The sequence below is a fragment of the Pogonomyrmex barbatus genome, unplaced genomic scaffold (assembly GCF_055798465.1).
Source record: "Pogonomyrmex barbatus isolate J1 unplaced genomic scaffold, ASM5579846v1 scaffold1, whole genome shotgun sequence".
NCBI classification, from domain to species: Eukaryota; Metazoa; Arthropoda; class Insecta; order Hymenoptera; family Formicidae; genus Pogonomyrmex; species Pogonomyrmex barbatus.
In genome coordinates this window covers 17,850,379-17,873,490 of record NW_028297098.1, presented here as the reverse complement: position 1 = coordinate 17,873,490, position 23,112 = coordinate 17,850,379, and the positions used below count along the sequence as shown (strand labels likewise).

The window sequence follows — 23,112 nt, the reverse complement described above, 5'->3', positions numbered from 1 at the left end:
AAATTAAAAATATTAATTATTCTTTATTAAGTTACTTATTTCTACATGTTATAAATTCCTAAATAATTTTTCTTGTAACGTAAAATGTGGATTAGAGAATTTTATATACATTTTCTCAATCGAATATATGGAAAAATGGACGGCATAGCATAATGTTTATTTGCCACATAATTACCAACAATAATTATATCTATTATTAACATCACTAATAAGGGATACAAATGTACATAAAAAAGATTGCCATGCGCAATGCTATACGGGGTGTGAGGAAGCTGCCTTCTTTCTCACCTTCGTTTCGAGGGTGACTCTCACGAAGTGGTGCTCGCAGTGGCGGGGATGATGACGCAACCCCCTATCGCCTCGATAGCGGTGACGTTCAACCCCCGGACATGTCAGGAGCGAACCACTCCTTTCGTCAGATCCGCCCTTCACCGAGGGTAGGGAAGTCCTCGGCCAATGAGGTACGCTTTCCATATAGCGGGATCAAAATCGCATCGGTGCTTGGCATCAAAAAGTCTCGACTACGATGACTGTCAGTCACATTTAACCCCGGTATCAGTCTACAGCGTGCCGTCGCAGAGCCAGAAAGTGATGCCGTAAAACGCGGAAGAGTAACCGCTCGAAAAGTGAACGTCCGGCTTTGAGAAAAAATCCCATTGTGTGCGCGTCAAAACTATTCCGACTCTCGCTCTAACTTTTTCAATGACTGTACAATAACAATCACGAAAGGATGCAAAATCAGGAGTCACAGATGCCGCACATGCCAGTTCCACCACCAAAGATGCCGGCTTCCTCAAGTAAATAAGTTTTTGTTTTATTTATGTAAAAAATGAAAACTTATATATATTTTACTCATCTTATTCTAAAATCTTGATAGTCCAGTATTCATTCGTCCGTTCTTATATTTTAGATCATCTTTAGCATGCTCTCAAAATTGGCTGAATAGGATCTTAAGATCCGATAAGATAAGAACTGACTATGCGTAGGCTTTCCTTTTTGATTTTTAATCTTTGGTAATACTTTAAATATCTGTCTATATAACTCGACAGTGTGAAAATATTTTTTTCATAAATCCGAATCCGAACTGGTAGCTAAGTACTTCGATGAAACAATCTGATAAAAAATGTTGATGACTAGGCGGAATGATGTGATAAAAAAAAATAATAAAAAGATAAACAAATTGTAGAGATACTTTCGAAAAAATTTTTGATTATTAATATGTAGATAAACGATATTGAAGAAAAAAGATATAAATTTTATTAGATATAATATTTTAATAAATATAATTTTATGAGATATATTTACATCTTATTATATATATATATATATATATATATATAAAATATATTATTAAATATATTTTATAAGATATAAATCTTATAAAATTATTCGCAACTGTCTACGTACTCATAATTTGAAGCGTAATAAAGAAACTCCTATTGTTTAAAGGATATATAGAAAAAAAACGCTTGTAAATAAATATTAATGGTAAGTGAAATAATATAAGTTCTTGTGATGAAGTTTCGTCTTCTTAATAAAAAATATTATAAATCTAGTTTATCTCTAGTAATAGAGTTATTATCATTAAACAATTAATAAAAGTGTTAAAGTTGTTTTGTCATAAAGAAAGAATTTGGGAATTTATTTATAGTTAGAAAAAAATTAAAATGCCATAAAGTTAAAAATCTACAAAAAACTTTACCATCTATTGAAAAATGGTTTATACGGAAAAAATCAAAATTGACTTCCTTAAGAAGATAGGGACTCAACATCGAAGCCGTTTTTATGCATATAGAAATAAGAAATGGATATCAATATATTAGACTTGCTGTCATCAATCGTCCAATAATCCTACAAAAAATATGTAAATATATATATTAATGTTTTGTGGAAAGAAAATATATAGTATAAGTAAAAATTTGATTTAACAGATTCGTCTGATATAGAGATTTTTGACTTAACAATACAATGTCAAGTAATAGAAAGTATACTTCGAACATGCTAAACAATTATTGACAACCAACGAAATGATTTATTAAGCGTCATAATATAATAGTGTATGTATATTTTTTCATTTTTATTACATTAAATTTTGACATTATTACAAGACCGATCATATTCTTGTTAGACAAACTATATATATCTTTAGTATAAAAATATTGAAAAATATTGAAATTGAGAGGATTTATATAAATAGAATTATTAAATTAGAATTATTAAATTAGCTATTAAATTTGATATAACAGAAAATTTATACTTATATTTATATTTATAAAATTTCTTCTCTATTTTATTTTTTTATTAACAAATTTTTATTCTGACTTATTTCTTATATCTCCTAAAAATATCATCATTAATTGATGAATCTTTACATGTACACCCCCCCCCCCACACACACACACACACACACACACATATATATATATATATAAAACATTATATATTATATTTTACATTTAAACACATATTTAGATTAAATTTTGATGAAAGAAAAGGAAACGATTTTTGCATTATCTAGTTAATAGAATATGAAAATTGTTTCTATTCTGACAAGTTCAATGTAATAATTAAGAAAATTTTTTTTCTTATTTTTTGAATTTCTTAAAAACATAAAATATTTAATGTTACTTTGATTTTCCTCACAAATTTGTTGTATAATTTTATTACTCTTTAGTTTTTAGCTATTTTTGAAGTAATTTTAGAAAGTTTTCTAAAGTTTTAATCTTTTTCTTTTTTTTATATCAATGACTTTAGGATTTCTACCTGAATTTCAAACTGCCGTTTATTTCACACTTTGCACGTATTTATCTTCAATGCAGGAACAAAAACCTTTGAAGAGTTTATAACTTCTACTTCACAGCGTTGTTTTAAAACAACGTTAGATTCGATGGTCAAATATGTATACGCAATAAAAATTTATATAATGCATATATTCTCTTCATGTCATATCTGTCGAGATCTATTGAAGTGCTATGATCGATCGTATTGCGCTAATGTACCGATTCTCATAGTTTTTACCGTGAAGCATGCTAATTTCATCTCGTGTGAAACAACAAACATGTGGCCTTTAAATGTAACAGACCACTGTGCATTTTAAAACGATTCATCCCCGAGCGTAGGTCATCCATGAGAAAGTAACGACAGATGGTTTTGGAAACGATGCGGAGTACGAATCACCGTGGTGGTCGGCTAGCAGGTTGACGCGGATGGTTGAACAACGTCATCTGGTGTCCAATCAGTGCAATGTATAATTAGTACATAATTACATAAACCTATCTAAAAGTTATATATAACTGTATAAAATCTATTTTTATCATTTGCTATGATTTTTCTCTCTTCCGCGGGATTATGATATATACACTAAAATATACACTTTACTTAGGTTTAACCCCCCTTTTTCAATTCTTTTATTTAAAATGCAAATAAAAAAAAACAAGTTATAATGATAAATAAGATTGATTAAATTTTAGAATTATGAAGCAATATTTATAAAGACTATGAATAGATCTTATCTCTTAAAATGGGCCGTTAGGATAAGTCTATTTTTGCAGATGTAAAAGGGGTGAGTTAGCGAGGTGAGCAGATGACAAGCAGATATTGCTCTAAATCAATTATACACGAAGGTACATACACTGATAGTCGGCTGGTTCCTGAACACATGTCACTACATTCCCATGTTCGTTTACTGCACCTGATCACCTGATGGCGCGTGAAATGATAAAACAACGGAAAGTACATCATTTAACGATCTAATATTATGTATGAAATTTATATATCTTTTTAAAATTATAGAAATTATAATTAATTAATTATATTTTATTTAGAGCGAATTAAGCATTTACGAGGTCGAATTGAATTGAATTGAATCTAATAACATGTTCGAAATCGAATTGAATCGAATCTCTTCGATTCAAATACGAGTGAGTTGAATTTTTCCGGAATTACATTGCAAACGATATGCAAAATGATTTTTATAGCAAATTTAGAAAGAGTGAAAAAAATCTAAAAAATCTATTTAGTTAGTTTATTTATATTTAATATGATTAGATAAAAAACTAGATATTATTGAATAAAATAAATGATTTTTGCACACAATCAACATTTGATTTGATATAGCGTTAAGCCCATTATTTTTTATATGTATATAATTCTAAAAATATTTATGAATTAATATTTTCAATTAAATCGAGAAAAGATTCACAATGATTATAGCAAGATTTTAGTACTCAATAATATTTCCTATATGATTTTACATATATTTTCTGATAAAATTGATTCGAATTATTCGCTCATCTCTAATTTTAAATATCAATTTAATAAATATGGTATATTAAATATCTAATATAATATCGGTAATGACTTTCGATTTTATATCCACCGACGCATGCGAATGACTACGAAATAAATTTCGTAGAATAGGAGAAAAAGTTTGACGGCAGAACGATTATTTTTTTATCAACGAAATTCATACGGCGGAGGAAACGTGTGTCGTCTCTGAACAAAGACGAGTCACGTATGTTTCGTAGACTCGATCTATCACTCCCCTTGCAATTATTTCGAGAAATTCGTAATTTTATGCGACGAAACTTTGGCTGGAGAACACTCTTTACGCCACGTTTTGTCAGTCCTCACCCGCGCCGGTCATTCGGTCCGACCTTTCCTTCTCTCTTTCTCTCTCTTTCTTTTACCCTTTGCATGCAAACGTGCACCGGCCGCGGGGATGCGCGGCAACAAACTTTTTCCCTTAATTTCGTAGTCACGAACACGCGGTACTAACTTTCGGCTCTCGGGGGGAAAAAAAAAAGGAGAAGCGCCGACCAAAATAAAACCACGCTGCTATCCGGTGAATCACACATGTCCGGCAATATTCGCGGAATTCGTTCTATCCCCTCCGATCTCGAATTTCGAATGTCGGATGTTCCACGTGCGGGATATTTTGGGGTTGAAGTTTAGAATTCTGACGTAGTGCGCAATTCGGACCTTTCTCGTCACAGTGGCCACGGTTCAAATGAAATAATTGATGCGGAGGAACACGTGCTCGCGCTTTAGAATGATAGTTACCGTCTTCGTGCCGTATGGCAAACGTACGATTTTACATTCCCCTCTTTCCGCGAGCCACACCTCCGTATCGGGCTAATGACAGTATTTTTCGCATATATGCGCAATTGAAAACGCGAGCTTGCGCGCATTCACTCGTCTCATCAAATATTCACGCGATTTTTACAGCAACCCGGTGAGAAGGGACTCTCTCTCTCTCTCTCTCTCTCTCTCTCTCTCTCTCTCTCTCTCTCTCTCTCTCTCTCTCTCTCTCTCTCTTCTCTCCCCTAAACTTCTCCGCCTCCTCTCGTTCCTTCCCCTTTTTCCTGCTTCGGCGAAGAAGACACGGAGGAAGCGTCCGTTTACGATTGTTACTATAAAAATCGCATGAATATTTGACGCGACGCGTGACAGAAGGAAGATGACCGGCGCCCGGCTGGAATACGGAGGACAAATCCTCGACGATGAAAAATTCAATCGCGAGTGACTCGCGAGCCGACCAAATGCAAATTTTATGCGACCGCCTGACGGCGAGTGCAGAAACGCGTTGCGTGATTCCGACGCGCGCTTGCGATCATAATACACGCGTCCGCGCGCGCGCGCGTTACGAGTTTCCCTCTTGCGAAGGGAAAGAAAAGGTGGACATTCCTCGTTGCGCCGAGGGGCGCAGCCCTGTCATTCGGCCGCAACCCGTCTGCTTTATGCTTGAACATGTGTACCGCATTTTACGCATTACCGTACCTCCTCGTTAATGATTTATCCCTACAGGAACAACGCGAGGCTTTTTTTCTCGGTCATACGCGCCGCCGAGAAGAGAGAGCGCCTTTTAACCGCGAATATTGTAAAGAAGAAGAGCGACTCGCGTGCAGTCGAGAAACTCCTCCGTTTATCGTTATTACCTGGAATCGAAATACGTAGAGAAATAGCAGAAACTAGTTAGAACTTGATAGCAGAGCGTGTGAACGACTTTCGACAATTTTGTTGGTCGGAAAAATCTGAAGGACTAATGGACTATTTAATCATGACATTATGTAATGTAAAGTCATCAGCATCACCGGTCGGGATGCTTACGATCAACAGGTTGCTACACGATATTTACGGTGCGCGTGTTCGACATTTGCGATTAAATGATCGCGTTGTTCTCGCACTGGCTACCATCGCGATTAAAATAACTGCACAAAGATAAAGAAATCGACGGGATTAATCGAGGGAGAGATCGGGATCCGATACCGAGCAAAGTGTCGTGTTTCTGGCTGCTCACTTAGGATCACTGAATGCAGCAGCCACATCCGGTCTATTCAGGTTCATTCACGATCTCGTCGACTCAATGGCGTAGGCGGAGCCCCCTGACAAGGAGTTGGTACTCCATTACAAACGTGGGCATCCCCGCTACCCTTCCTCGCCCTTGTCGCCCGCGCGACTAAGAGGCAGATTTACGTATGCGTGTGTCTGTGCACATTGTATCACCTTCCCTTCTACGGGGAGGGGCAGGGGAATTATTGGCGACAAATCGATCCATTCACGTCCAAAACGTCATTCACTGGACTCGTGTTGTCGCTCGTAAACGGGTTTTAACCAAAATATACGGTATTCTCGCCAGTCCGAGATTAACGCGCCCTTTCTGTCGATTGTCATCGACAATGCTGTGCTTACTCGCCGTTCGGCAACGACTCCTTCGTTGAACGCGAGTAAGTTGACGCGAGGTCTGTATCGAATTGATTGACGAGGGAATGATGAAGTGCCTCTCGCGTCAGCGCGTTCCTTGAGCAGACTAGTAAAGTCGCTGCCTCACAAAAACGTCTGTCAATCTGAAGGCTCAAATTGCGCTAACATTTCTTTTAAAGAGGGCTGCTGCTGCCTTTGGAATGCAAAAACATGATGAAAAAGTTCCTCTCACCTTTTTTTCTGATTTTGCTAACTTTCAAAAGAAAGTTAAAAAAAAAACAATAGCTTATGAAAGTACACACGTTATGTCTCGATGTTACAAAATATTTTTTAAATAAGAAATTTTATAAAATGAGAATTTTTGTATAATTTCATTTGAAATACTTTTTTTTCTGTTTCAGGCCGCATTCTTTATGATATACCCTGTAAGGTATGCCGGGATCACTCCTCGGGAAAGCATTACGGCATATTTGCCTGCGACGGATGCGCCGGCTTCTTCAAACGATCGATTAGAAGGAACCGTCAATATGTGTGCAAAGCGAAATCCGAAGGAGGTTGCATGGTCGATAAAACTCATCGCAATCAATGTCGTGCCTGCAGATTGGCAAAGTGCATTCAGGCCGGCATGAACAAAGACGGTAATTGAGGCGTTCTCGCTCGAACACTATTATATTCTCGCTGTCCCTCAAAAATTTGTTTAATATTATATAACTTTCTTTATAAAAATAGTTCCAATAGAATTCTTTGTTTCTCTATGAAAATATAAAGGTTTCCGCATCCGCACGTACATTCATCTTACAATAAACTAAATACAATAAAACTAAATTTAACTTATAACTATCTTATCCTTTGTTATACGCAACCTCTCTATTACCAAAATAATTCTAATAATAATTCTATTATTATTATTATTATTTTTCGTTATTACTCGTTTTCTTTCATTATTAATGTATTATACGTCTTGATATATATAGTCGTCTAGAAATTATATTATTTCTCTATAGCTGTGCAACACGAACGAGGTCCACGGAACTCGACACTTCGTAGACAAATGGCTCTATACTTTAACAAGGAACCTGAAATTATGAGTAGCATGGTAGCACCGTCAGCGGCTTTAGATCTTGTTCTACCTAAAGCGCCATCGGAAACACGCGTCTCTATGCCTGGACCATCTCCTCATCCTTCTCTTTCACATCCGGCTTATTGCAATGCGTTGACAATATCGAAGGTACGCTCGTATTTAATTCGATCTGAGTTAATTTTTCTAAATACTTTTATAAAGTATCCATATAATACACATATATTTTTTAGATATTTTTGTAGAATCTAAATAAATTTTTCATAAAGAAATTGAGAAAAGTTAGAGGATTTTTATTTTTAATAATAATAATAATAATTTAATAAAATCTTGGGGGTCACTATTTACAGATATCACCGAATATTCCGAATCTACAATTGCCGTTTATACCCTCGATCAATCCTGAATCTATATGCGAGCAGGCCGCGAGGTTACTCTTCCTGAACGTGCATTGGGCGCGTAATTTGGTGGCGGAAACGAATCTCACCATGGAGGACCAGCTGACGTTGCTCGAGTCTTCCTGGCGTGAGCTATTTCTGTTGGCCGCTGCGCAAATGATACCGACCCTGGACCCCACGCCTTTGTTACCACCAAGTCCTCAGAGTATTGGGCTCGCGATCGAGGTGACCCATTTCCGTGAGACTTTGGCCGGCTTTCACGCAATGAATCTGGACCAACAAGAGTTCGCCTGCATTAGGGCAATGGTGCTGTTCAAAGCCGGTTTAGACAGTGAACCAGTGTCGAGCAGTAGGAGCACAAGCAGCTGTAACTCACCTAGCCCCGGAAGTCGGCTCAGGGATCCCGGCTTTGTTGCCCAATTGAGAGACAGTGCGCAATTGGCTTTAGGTCAGCGACTTGGAACGTCCTACGGAACTCTCAGGTTCGGTAAGCTGATGCTGCTACTGCCTACCCTGCGCTCCGTATCTGCGCATGCTATCGAGGAACTTTTCTTTAGGGCGACTATCGGTGTGATCCCGATCGAAAGGATCATCTGCGATGTATATAAAGCGTCCTAACGCGACAAATTCATTTGTAAAGCAATATGAAACTTGAAAAGAATCTCCCAAAGCATTTATTTGTTATGTTTTTGTTCTCGCTTATATTAATATTATATAATAATATTATGTACCAATATTTTAGTACATAATATATTACAACATTGGCATTTTTATATATAAACAAAAGATCATTTCTTTAAATATTATTTAAAATTATTTTTGTTCTATTACTACTTAAAGGAATCTAAAAGATTTTATTTTAATATTATCATTTTTTGTGCTTGTACATAAAATGTGACAAACGCAATAACTTAGCATTTTAATTTGTTTGATATTTATTTATAGCAAATTCAATTGACTGCAGATAATACGTTTGATGCATATTAAAGACTTATCACGTTTATACAGATTAAGTGGATCATTTAAAATAGAATATTTTGTAAGTTAATTGATCAAGAATATTTAATCAAATGATCAAGACTTAGGTCAAGACTTATTGCAGATTTTTTTACATTTATATATTGTTTTGTATATTACAATAAATTTTAATATGCATCAGCGTATTTAAAGTGCATCCAATCAAATTTGTTGTTAAAGAGAAAGAATAGAAGAAAAAAGTTATGTAATTGTAAAAAACATAGTATGTGCAAAAAATTACTGTGAGAATGGAATGATTACGATAGATTTAAATTTTATTGACAGGAACTATTGTGGCAAAGTAAAATTTTATTTACTGTGGTTTTAAAGTTGTGCAAACAATTAATTAAAAAAAATTTATATAAAAGTTTTCAAGAATGAAATACATAAAATATATTGATTAAAAAAAAAAACATACGAATGGATCTGTAAATAGAAATGTAAAAATGATGTAGCTTCATTATATTCTGTCTAATTGAGATAAGTAAGAGAGATATCTTATTGTGTGTATCAAAAATGTAAGCGTGTATATAAATAGGATTTTAAAAAAATGTAAATAAAACGTTATACATCTTCAATATGTCTCTTGATATTTTTTTGATATTTTTACCCTGAAGCTCATGTATTTACAATAGATATGGAAAATATACAGATAAATAATAGATAATTATTTTGAATATATTTTATAGCTAAGAGAGATGAAAACCATTCATTATGGAAGCCGAAAAAAGCAAGGGATTAGGATTTACCTTTCCGTTGATCCTGAGGTTTCGGGATCAACAGAATACATAGCATCTCACGGTGATTTAACGATAATCATACAAAGAAAGCTCCTAACACGAGACCGCCAATTTTATGTATTTTTTGCTTTAGGAAAAAGTATAATCACCTACCCAAATATTCCAGATCTATGGAATTTGTCCATCATTGATGTCTTTGTTGAAAACTGTCAATCTTTCATTAAAAAGGAAAGTCTCGCTCTTATTTTATTATTTTCCACTTATCTTTGTTACATTTATTTTTCAAATTTTACGCAGTTCTTTTAATGCTATTCAATTTTCGTTTTGCTGACAAGATTCATCAGATGTCGAAGTCAAAGGTAGAAATTCATGTTGACAGAAATGAGCATCGAGCATGAAAAGGCATCTTAAGAGGCGGTCAACTTATATGCTATATCCTTTTATTTCAGATATTTGTCGAATTGACTTTTATAAACTTATTTATTTTTCGGTATATTTTTCAATTATTCTATAAATTATTTATGAATAAATTTATCCTGAGACATATATGTAATGCTAGATAGAATTTCTTAGTTTGCAATCACGTATGCATGGAAAGTAAGAGAAATATTCTCGCAAGAATATTCTCACGAAGTTGCGAGATGCGGGACATGTGAAATATATCGGCGTTCAGTTCAACTGTGTTTAAGTGACACTCGTTACTCGCATGAGCGAACTCTCGAATGTTGCCACTTACTGACACTAGTATTTTCTTGTGTTTAAATATGTTTATGTCGATACGCATTTCAATTCTCATCCTGTTGCTTGCTCAAATTGCATGCATGTACAAAAATTTTCCAAATATTTAAAAATATTAACAGTATATAAAAACACGCAACTTGTTTGTTAATTATTAATTATAAGTTATTAATGCAACTTTTAGCTTTTCTATTTATTATTTCTAAAAATATAAAATTATTTATTTTCATCTATCTAATATATTACTTTCATTTATCTAATATATTTTCTTATTCTTACATCATTTGCAATGTCAAGAAGTCAATAACAATAACAATATGTCATTGCTCTCCAAGGATCATAAATTTTTAATCTTTATACCTGTTCGTATAAATCCTGAAATATTTTGCAAAACTATTATCACCATTTGACTACAACTTTTACCGAAATAGAACATTTACCTGACTAATTCGGCAGCCCATAATCCGCGGCTACTTTTCTTTGAAGGATTCCGTTACATACACACGGTTGAATGCTTATGCATACCTGCTACTGTTTAATTCAAAATCGATCACCCGAATAATTGATTTACCCAACAAGTTCCTTCTATCTTCTATATGTATTTTAATTGATTTTCGATACTTTTGATTTCCTATAGTAGACTTTATTTTGTAAAATTTTTTACATTAATTTTTATAAAATTTATAATATTAAAACCTTGAAAAACGAAAACTTTAATAATTTTAAAATATAATCTTTTATACAAATTATAATATGTATTTATATTTATATGAACTGTAACTTTTTAGATTCATCTTTTAATTAATACAATAATTAATACAATATACAATAAAAATAACTTTTTAAATACAAATAGTATATTGTGTTAAATGTAACATTAACAGATTTCGTTATAACCGCGTTGATGTGATTGCGCAAATCATCGAGCTCTTTGAGAGCGATGAAGGGTGTGTGTGTGTGTGTGTGTGTGTGTGTGTGTGTGTGTGTGTGTGTGTGTGTGTATTACTCAAGAGAAATGGAGAGGAGCAATATCGCAGCACCCAATTAACATCTCGATTTAATAAAGTCCTCGAACAGCCGTATGTTACCATTTCCTGCACAAAGTGTCTACCAACCAAAGAAAGAGAGAGAAAGAGAAAGAACCCGCTTATCCTCCATGCATTTCTGAATGCGTGCCTACTCTCGTAATCGAGGAGGCCAACGCTCTTCAGCAAGTAACACTGTAACGTTTCCAGGCGAGTGAGTAATAATCCCGGGACTTCTGAACAACGACGAGCCACTCGGGTGGCAACGAATATAACAATAAGGATAACAGTGCGGCGGCATTGTAACGTCACAGGTCTATGGCCCGATGTTGTGGAATTCCTCTAGTTAAAATAAAAGGTTGTTCCACGGGACACATGCACGATACACATTTACAGACATGTGTACTAATACAAATAACAATGTTTTTTAACATATTCAAAAAGATTTTTTTATACATCTTTAAAACAGTGTTTTTTCAAACTATCTATTTATCTATTTTTAATTTATGTAAATTTGATAATAAATTATACTGTATTTTTTAAGAAGCATAGAAGATAGAAATTGAAAAAGATTCACGGGATTTAATATATTCTGCATGTAAGAATGCAACGAAATTTATTTATTGATGTAGAGTTCTCTATGCAATTTCGTGAGGATTACGAATGCGAGGAATTGATGATTCCAATTGGTGGTTAGTTAATGCATGTATCAATGTATTGCAAGCGATTCCCACCGGTGGTATATTGGACAGCACCTTGCCACCCTTGTCGCGCCACGGCGAAAACACGCGGCACAACTCGAGAACGCGCGGCTCATTCCGGAGAACAATGCCGGAAACAATAAGGCCGATCTCCCACCTCGTTCGTCTCCGTCGATCTCGATATACATCGCCGTACTGTATAAGCAACAGTAACAAAACGCGATTGGACACAATGGGGCGACGATGTAATTGCGCCCCACGTGGTGGCGACTGGTGCTTGTATGTACAAAGGGCACTCGACTATATGTTACAATCTCGATTTCGTCGCCACTCCTCGAAGGCCAAAAACGATGAGAAAAAAAGGAGAGAGAGAGAGAGAGAGAGAGAGAGAGAGAGAGAGAGAGAGAGAGACAGAGAGAAAGAGAAAGAAGGTGAAGATCGGGGAGAATGCGTCAATGCCGCTCAAGTGACCTCTTACGAATTGCGCTTTGCTTTATGCACCATTGTTGGCTTTGTTTTGAGGTAACAAAACAGAAAATGTGTTCCATACGCGATCGCCATTCTAGTCAATTAGCGACCATGCGATCCCCCTGATGAATCCACCAAAGTGGATTATTTCTCCAAATATGCCTCTGCAGTCTAAATTTAGAATTTGTTTGTTTTTTTTTTCATATAATTGTTCTATTTTAAATTTCTCTTAATTCAAATTGAAAATATATCACATAATATTGATCTAACAAAACATAGAGATATAAAATATAAAATTATAAAGAAATAAAAGATTTGAAAGTTTTTACATTTAGAATTAATTTTCCTATGAATTCATAGGAAGGTAATTTAACCGTTATCATTATATTGATAACGTTTTCTAAATCTAGTCGGGACCATCTCAATTTAGCTTCGTATCAACATCAATCTAGAAAGACGAAAAAGTAGACGTTCTAAATCGGGCCAATCCTGTGCCGTTATGGAGATGGCTCCGCTTGCCCTCGATATAATTTATTCGGACAATAAGCATGCGTCTAACAGGCGTCCTACCCTCCGCGCCGCGGGCATCAATGTCAGGCACGGTGATGAGCCCCTCAATGACAGCGACCAACATAATCTGTTCCCATCAGCCAAGTAGACATAATGGACGCATCGGCGGCGGGAAGCGACAATGGGAGCGGGATAGCATTTTACAGGAGCGCACGGTGGTTGCGCCTAGAATTGACGGGGGTGGTAAAGGGAGGGTGACTAGTGAGAGTGGGGGCCTGCGCGAGGGGGTGAGTCTGTGGGGTGAGACCGTCGTCGTCGTCGTCGTCGTCGTCGTCGTCATCGTCGTCGTCATTGTCGTTTTCTAGTAGCACGCTTAAAACGCGGATGCACGCACGTAACGCGACATAACGCGACGCATTCGGCCCACCTCGGGCTCACAGCACCCGAGGCTTCGCTTTATTAAATTCCTGACGCGAAACGCCCGGCACGTGCAAATATTCGCTCGCCCAGAGAGACGCGCGGGCGAATTCGGGGCGTTTGCTTACGCAACGGATGCGCTAAATTCGCAACCAAGCACCCTGAATTGCGAGAGAGAGCCGAGTCGCGAAAAGCCGTGCCAGAGTCGCGGGAACGCTTCCAGCTGCCGGCTTCCCTTGTTGCCCGACGTGATCCGACAAAACAATGGCACGCTGGTAGAGAAATCTCTGTACACACAGTATTCTGGAGCGTCAATCTCTTTCCGCGAATGTTAGAAAGAGTGCGTAGATAGAAAGATTTGTGGAAAAATTGTCGTAACTTTTTATAATCTATATCTCTCTCTAAACATTATTAGATTATTATATAAGATTTCTCGTATAGACATCTACTACTAATCTCAATTATAATGCACAAAACAGTTTTTGACACATGCTCATATATACAGATCTAAAATTAAACGATATCGAATGTACATATATTACGTCATTATATCACAGCACTTATATAACTGGAATTTGGCGTGCAATATAGATATATATATATATATATATATATATATTGCTCCTTTAAACAGGTTAGATTGGTTTTTGATATTCAATATGCTAATCACGAAAGTTTATTGCAATTAGCTTACACACCTGACGGAAGTGATTCTTGCAAAATAATAATATATGAGAAATATATTTACAATCAATCAGATATATTCCAAAATTTTTCAATAGTTTGATGTTAAAGATAAGAGAAATTTAAAAAGTCACTTGGGTGACACTTCGGAATTTTAATTAATATTAGTTAATAATAATTTTATTTGATATTTAATTTTTTATTTATTTGTAAACCAAATTATATTTTTGTTTTATACACAAGTGTAATAAAAATCTTTTTTAAGGTTGTAGTCAATTTAACGGCTGTCATGTAAAAATTATTCAAATGTACTGCGGAAGATTTTACAAATCACTTTTTATATTTAATCATAAAATGATTGATCTTGTATATTGAGATTTTTGTAATCTATTCAATCTTTTGTTCGATAAAAAAATTGAAAAAAGCTTTATACAAAAAAAACAGTAAAAATAGCAAATATGATAATAGTATTTAAAAATTGAAGTAAATTGAAAAGAAAAAATAATATAATAAATTTCAAAATTTAGATATTAAAATAAATAAGATGATACAATAAATGCACACATAAAGTAATTTGTTTTCTAATTACTATAAATAAAAAGCTGGATTTATAAAATTTCTGTGTAAATTTTTACAAATGGTCTTGTGCATATAACGTGCGATTCTTTCTTCTATTGAAGATAGAAAAAATATATTTTATATATTTGTACAAAAAAATATATAAAAAATACAAAAATATAGATATGTTAATTATCTGTTACTATTTCTAGAAACAGTTTATAATGAAATTATCAGTATTTGAAAACGACAGTTAACAGTAATATGTTTGGATGCTTTTATTTTATGTGAGATAGAAATGTCACATTTCTATCAGCTTTTCAGAAATATCTTTTCTTCTTGCGTTACGACATCGGTGTTCAAAGGACTATATCCCCAATATTGGGCGCGCGTTTAAGATGCCAAAAAGCACGTGTGTGTGTGACAGACAATTATGGGACCGGCTACGACGGCTACGACAACGCGACTTAAGACCACATGAAGGATCATGCACGTCAGCTCGATACTCGGGCGAACGGGCCCCTTTCACAATGGCTGACTTCGTAAGGCAAAAATCAGAAAGTTAGGCCCCCGATCCTGCAATACCGTTTCGGCCGCGAGCAAAGAGAGGGACCAGCGAGCAAGCGAGTTTCCGAGGGATGCGCAGCTGTCATCAGGGAATGCAGCGATTGGCCGCTACCATTAGTCGGCCATGCTGAATCTTTCCGGTCTTGCTTCTCCTCACAATAGTACCGAGAGAACTTGGAACAGGATCAGTAGCTAAAGATCAGGGTCGCCCAATAATATCTCACGTCCGCGTTCTCGCATCCGCGAGCGTTTTGCTATTCATTCTATTCAACTGACAATGTCGTTCGTCAATTTTTGATGAAATTGGTAGGATCAACATTGAGTTGACTGCTCACTAGATTTATCTCTGAACAATGAAAGTATTACTAAAATAGAAACAAAACAAATTTTATTTTTCATTATTTTTATTTTTTACCGTTGGCAAATAGACGTGTGCGTTAGATACGTTTCCGTACGTGCGATATGAAAATCTTTATGCTTGGCAACACCCTTGACTGTTGTTAGTGACACGTCCCGCGGTGAATATCCCGCGTTCGAGACTACTGTCTATAACAAACAAAATCGCGCGGCGTGTTTCTGTTATTGAAATAAATCCTGTCATAATCATTGCTAATACTTCTGTAGGGAATTTGGAATAAGTAGTAACGGGAGAAAGTGGTCAAGAGACGGAGAGAGAAAGATGAAGGGGGGGTTGCCGGGGACTCGTCCATGATTGTCGGCCGCGTGCCGCCACCCTAAGGATTAAGCGCAATTATTGGAATCACTCCGGTAGACCACAACCCGTTTCACACGCTCCTTATGTTCTTTCGAACTATTATGAGTGCTTGATCTGCTAAAACATATTTTCGTTACATTTTGAAAATTATAGAAAAAAAAATGTGCAGCTGAGTCATCCAGATATAAAAATAATATGATAGAATCGCAGATCTCTCACATATATCCATAAACAACACAGTTTTGGATCTCAATTGTATTTTAGCTGTTAATTCTAAAAAAATCTGAGTCAAAATTAATTAATTAATTAATTAAAAGCATGTGCCTATACCACAAAAATAATATTTTTATCTGACTTTGATTCCGTAAAGCAATATTTTTATTCTAATCTTATATCGCATTCTACGTTAATTTAACATATTTAAAAAAAAGCAGTAATTAGAAATGATATCTTTTATATCTTAAATGATATTTTATGTATAGTATATTATCTTAAGTAACTAAAAGCAAAAACTAAAAAAGATACGAATAAGACATAAGAGCATAAAAAGATAGAATATCTGGCATATATCTTTGTTTTTGAAAATATCAACCTCTCTTTTCTCATATAATCGTGAAGGAATAATCATAAAACTTGTATTTATAAGTGAACATACATTTCATAGAGTTTTAATAAAATAATATAACGAGATAACATTAAATGCGGTTTGCAATGTGTCGGACATACAAGGTGTCGCCTATTCCTCCTTTTAAACATAAAGTTTTTATAATTAATTTTATTATAATAAAAATTTTATTAAAATTAATTATAAATTACCCATACGTTTGTGTAATATTTATAATAAATATCTATTATAATAAATATTTTTATATATTTATAATTTTAGGAGTATTAATGCCTCGATAATATTATTAAAAATCAAATTACATTTGAAAAATTGTAAATAATTGCAAGTACAGGAAAGACAGGACACTTTGTATAAATAATATGTAGAACACATTCGAGTTCATGGAACTAATATATTTCTCGTCGATGAAAGACATGAAAGCCGACCTCCTCTCTCTTTTTGCTTGTATCGCCTCGACGAAGGAAATATAATACCCGTTAGCGCGATTGCAAAATCGGCGAACGAAAAACGTGCGTTTCAGTTAGCCAAGATACATATCTATATCACCTCGTAATTAGCTGCACAAAAGCACATATTGCATAGTCTAGATCTACGAATGAAATGTTAACCGTTATACTTTTTCACGCTTCGCAAACTGGCTCCGTTAAAACATGCAATTATGGCAAAGTTTTTTTTCCGATTGCTATTTACTAGTTACATCTATAAATATCAAATATTAAGAATTCCTTTCAAAGGAAGGAAACAAAAGAGAATTTCGATAAATTTTTAATTGTTCCAGCATGTTATTACAATATCGAGATTTATTATATTCATACATCACACATACATAATGCTTTAAATTGTCACAATGCACACATGGTATTATATGACAATGTAAAATTTTGTAGAAATTTACAAAATCAAAAATTCAAGTTAATGATTGCACGACTTATTGTATTTTTGCTTTGATTATTAATTGTAATAAATAAAGGCGTTGTTACCAAAAATTGAACAGAAAGATGTTTTATCTTTTTATAGTAAATACAATAAGTATAATGTAAAATTACATGAAGAAAAATGATGCTCGGTATACATTCTTTATATTTTGAGACAGATATTGTACATCATTGAATTTGATTGCAGCTTTGTCAACAAATTTCTTGATAAATGCATTCCACGTGTGTTACATACACGTGGTGTCACAAACTAACCGCTCATCACATACGTCACCCTTTTTGGATGCGGCTTGGGTTTTGGCTTGCTATAACTCCGATAATTATGTTACCAATGCGTCGAAGGACAAAGAGCTCTTGAACGACGTGGATGGCTCGCTTGCTCGCGAACGAGAGCCAGAAGAGACATGGTTGCTTGGTAGTCCAGCTGCCGGTAATCCTCCCTTTGTAATTTGCCTCTATGACCCCCTCCCTTTCTTTCTTCAGTGGCGTCGATTTTTGTCATGAATTTTCCCTGCGCGTTTTCCAACAATAATCGCCATTTTTGTCATAAAATTTTATTTCATTGTGTTTTTACTGTACAAATGGAACCACATCCATAAATAGATAATGACATTACAAAATAGATTATAAAATTAACTCAGATAGATAAACTTTATTTTATAAATAAATTACTCATTCTATATTCAAGGTACAATCGTTTAAAAATATTATTCAGTCATTCTACAAATAGACAAAGTGAAGAATAAATTATTTTTACATGTTTCAAAATAAAATAAAATTACAAAAAAGATTTCCTTTTTCAATAAAAACAAATTTTCTCTCTGCAGGAATAAACATTTGACTCAAACCAAGGCCCAAATAGTCTACGCCAATGGCGAGCGGTTGATGTCACCGTGGCTGTGCCCTCCGGATAATAGAGTCCGCGACTTTAATGGACTCGCTAATCCTCTTCCCTGTTTGTCGGCGAGGGGGCACGCATTCACGATATGCACGGAGGTAAGAATCGGCAGCGAGGGGGTAGAACGGGATGGTGTGACTGCGGTGCGTGCGCCTCTCTGGGGTGCGCGAAGTGAAGACTGCATTCGTTCGTGCGGGCCGTCACGGCAGCGAGAAGGGGGTGACGCACAAGGGGGTGATCTCTCTGGTCTATCCTAGCCGGAGTGGTGACGTACAGATACGCCCCTTGTGCGGAACCATCGGTGCGATGATACCCTTTGGATTTCTCGGTTGAGCTATGCCGCACGTTATGAGTACGAGCATTCTCTAACTGCATTTGTCGACGAAAATATGTTTTCGGCTAATATTCATTCATTGGAAAAAATTCAGTTTAAAGAAACGCAATGATTGCCTTAGATGGTCGGAAGATGATCGGTAGATCTGAAAGGGATGATAAAGGGGTGCATAATTAAACGACAAACATACGTCTCAAAGTTGACATAAACGATGACAATGTAATCTTAGATCTCAAAGCGACGATTTAAAATTACAAAATGATTTGTTTCTTTCACCAAGAAACTTAAATGAAATTTATTTGTATAGATTCTCTCTTTTCTACAGTTTTCATATACGATACATATTCCCACCATTTGTAAATTGATATGAATATAATTATAAAATGAACGAAATGTGTAAAATGAGAATGGAATGAAATAAATGTATAAATAATAACACAAAAAAAATTAAAAAGTTAGTAATACGGATTGTTATAAAGATGTAATATTTTAGCAAAAATTAATTTCTCTTCTTTTGTAATTATTAGAATAAAAATAGAACTCTCAAATCCTTTTTTTATCATTTAATCTCAACGAATCAATTCACAAAAATGTTTATAAAAAAATAAATAATTAGTTTCTTCATATTTCGCTATCGGTAAGGATTACAAATACGATTATAGAGCCATCAATTGTAAAATTTGGCGAATGTGATGACTGAAATGAATGAGGAATGATTTAAGAAAAAGGAACGGAATAACGACCGATGTTATTATTTCATGAATAAATTCGTCTCAATGCCCAATTTAGGCAGATTATCCCCGGTGTTGTCCTTGCGGGATCGCATTAGGCAGGTTTTGTTGTATCTGCACGAGCTGTTGAAGCTGCGGTGGCAGATTTTTGGAGTATTGATAATTAGGCTGGGCAATTTGTTGTTGAGGTTGCGGTTGTGGTCGTGGTTGCGGCGCCGGCGCATAATTAGTGCGGTATTGTGGATTATACTGTTGTTGCTGAGCGGATGGTGGTGGATTATATTGAGCCGGACGTACGGGGATCTGCTTATAGGTAGGCTGCGGTGGTGCCTGTCCTATCTGTACTTTCGGTCGATATTGAGTCAGCTGGTTTTGTTGCACGTATTGAGGCTCGATCGGTGTCGAAGGCGCTAAATTTGGTACCGGTTGCGGCGGAAGATGGACGATCGGATCGCGATACTGTTGAGCAGCCAAGATCTGCTTAATCGCTGCCGGTGCTTGATTGTAAGCTCGATAATTAGCTTGCTGTGCTTGCCTGCGTTCCCGAATGGGGCCTGAAAAATTGTTGGCAAATAAATAAAATTTTCAATCATCGGTGATGATTGTGTTATATTCTTTTCATTTCTTTTCATTATTTGATATGAATAAAAAGTATCGTTGAAAAATGTATGACATTAATGTTGTTACTCACTGGGGAATTCCGTTCCCAGCACGGGCGCCACGACGAGGATCAAGAACTAGAAAGCAAGATAATGCTTTTTACACACAAAAAGACATATAATAAAAACACAAATATTCTTCACTGTAAATAAGTTAACAAAAATTAAAAGAAAACTGGCCAGATACGCAATTCGCCATGTTAAAGTAAAATAATTGCACTTAACGTGCGTGGAAAGTTAAAAAATCTTAATTTGTTATGCAGATAGAGTTTCTTAGCTGATATCGATTATTTATATATTGGCGCTATAATTTTCATCGTGAGAAATTAATTTAATCAAATTCAGATGTATGTAAACGATAAAGTTAACTAAACTGCTATATAGGATACTAATTAATTTAAGCTTGATTCCTATCAGAAGATATGTGCTGCAATATTTATCGAACGTAATGTGTAAAGTATCTCATTACGACAATTATGTAAAGATTCCTAAATTGAAAAATAAAGATGCTGCCGCTTTTGTAACATAAATCTACTTTAATAATTTTTGTAATATTTTAAACCATGAATAAAATACTCCAATCTTCTCCGAATAGGAATAGAATCGATATGATAGAATTAATGTGTAAGAATCTTTATGACGAATATTTAGAATTATAAATTTCCAAAGGAAATTACATTTGGTTCCTTTTTTTTTTTTGAACGTTATTTTTATGCTTTCGGCGAGTCAGTATATTATACGCTATTATACACTTTTAAAACAAAAACGAGAAAAAGAAAAGAAGAACCGTTACATATGAATGCTGTGTGCAATTAATTTTTTATGTATGGAAGTGGAGATATATTTAATACGAGTTTTTCACTTCGTGATCGATAAAGTCTCTTCTTTTCTTCTCTTTTCCTCTTTGGATTACGTGGACGACGGAAAATTGCGACGATTTTATGATCAACGCGAGATTGGAAAGCAAAAGAAAACACTCGCTCGAACTACTCCGCGGAACGACTTCGATCGCGCACACTTTCTCTCGTCTCGCGTATCACGATGTGGAATTTTGCGGAACTTTTGGGGCTGTCGATCGCGTAGACTTACAAGGAATCTCATGATTGCTGAACAACAATATCGGAAGGGCAACGAGACGAAACTGGCGGCCGCGTCGCGACGCACTTCTATATGGGCACGAACCGTGCCCCGTGGTCGCGGGCTGAACCGTACCGTCGGCCACCACCAGCTTTCATGGTTGGTCGAGTTTCGAGCGATTTTTTTCGCATGCAAGTCCCCCGCCCGTAGTCACGTAATCCAGCGCAGCGAAGCAATGCGCCCCGTGCTAGCTGGCCGCTGCTAGTTGCGCTAGGAAGTGACCGGCACGGCACGATACACGTTTGTCTCCTTACAACGTCCCGCGTATAATATGAAGAATCATAGACTAATATAATATATTCTACTTCAAACTTCCGCTTAATAAAATTTACAATAAAAAAATTTCAAGATAAACTAATGGCATAAATCATATTAATAAGTAGAAGTAAAGTATATAAAATTAAGAAGATGTATTATGGATCTCTGTTATTAATAAAATAATACATTTTCATTCAGGCTATGTAAATTTTATTGTTATAAAAGTAAACACGTGTCATGTTTTTCTGAAAGAGACTGAATTGACAACAACAAAAATTTAATAAATCTTACATTATTTGTTATAATTGACAAGAAAAAAAGATCTAAAATTAAGTTAATAAAGTTCTCGAGACAAAAATAAGTATATTTAATCTTCAAATTATATGTAACGCATGGTATCAAATTAAAACAAAGTCAAATATAGGTAAATGTTTATTTATAAGTAATCATAACAATAATAACCTTTTCTTTTGTATGGAATTTAATATCTCTCTCTCGTATGAAGTTTACGTAATTCCACATTACATCGTAGATTATGGCGATAGTGTTACGTGAAAGTAGTTTGACCATGTCTCTTTTCCTTGTGTTTTTTTTGTGCAACCATGTCGAACCTTAAATTTAACAATTGAAATTTTGCGTTATCTATCAAATCGTTGATTCTACGATTCGATTCATTGATATCTATGGTGAGCGAATTAAACATCGTTGTGCATTAGATCGATTATTTTCGAACTGCGTGAAAGTTGTCCGTTTCTCTACAGTCTCTAGCTTTATGTTACGTACAGCTATTGTATTAAAATCACTTATAATTTTTTCATTTAATTTTTTATAGAGATACTGCTAATATAATAATTCTTCTTTAATAATTGTCATATCTCAGGAAAATTCCAAAGTTTCAATATTCAGAATTAACTGTTTTAGAATCAATATTTAAAATTTATAATTCGTTATTTTTAGCAGTTATTTAATTAACGTTAACTAATATTTATCAAAGAGATTATTTTAATCATGATTTTTTTCTACTACATCGTAAAGACAGAGGATATTTAAAAAAATCTATCACTATCTGCGATTTGCAATCACAAGTACATATCGGTCACTCGTTCACGATGGAAACGTGGCATTCCACGTATTCGACGAATGAGCGAAGGTGCACGGTGATAGATATCTACTTCGAAAGGGTGATATACGTGTACACTATATCCAGTCACGTA

The 23,112-nt window shown here is 35.0% G+C and overlaps 2 protein-coding genes across 2 annotated transcripts; one reads left to right on the top strand and one right to left on the bottom strand.

The window, feature by feature from the left end:
* Positions 1-274: 274 nt before the first annotated feature.
* tll (nuclear receptor subfamily 2 group E member tailless) lies at positions 275-8,991 on the top strand. Its single transcript, XM_011636028.3, has 4 exons — positions 275-797; positions 7,104-7,340; positions 7,707-7,930; positions 8,131-8,991. The coding sequence occupies exons 1-4, from the start codon at positions 731-733 to the stop codon at positions 8,794-8,796; spliced, it is 1,194 nt and encodes a 397-aa protein (XP_011634330.1). The 5' UTR covers positions 275-730; the 3' UTR covers positions 8,797-8,991.
* A 10,384-nt stretch (positions 8,992-19,375) lies between these two features.
* LOC105425312 (uncharacterized) lies at positions 19,376-21,734 on the bottom strand. Its single transcript, XM_089079647.1, has 3 exons — positions 21,593-21,734; positions 20,536-20,581; positions 19,376-20,398 (listed from the first exon to the last, which is right to left on the bottom strand). The coding sequence occupies exons 1-3, from the start codon at positions 21,602-21,604 to the stop codon at positions 19,908-19,910; spliced, it is 549 nt and encodes a 182-aa protein (XP_088935773.1). The 5' UTR covers positions 21,605-21,734; the 3' UTR covers positions 19,376-19,907.
* Positions 21,735-23,112: the final 1,378 nt, after the last annotated feature.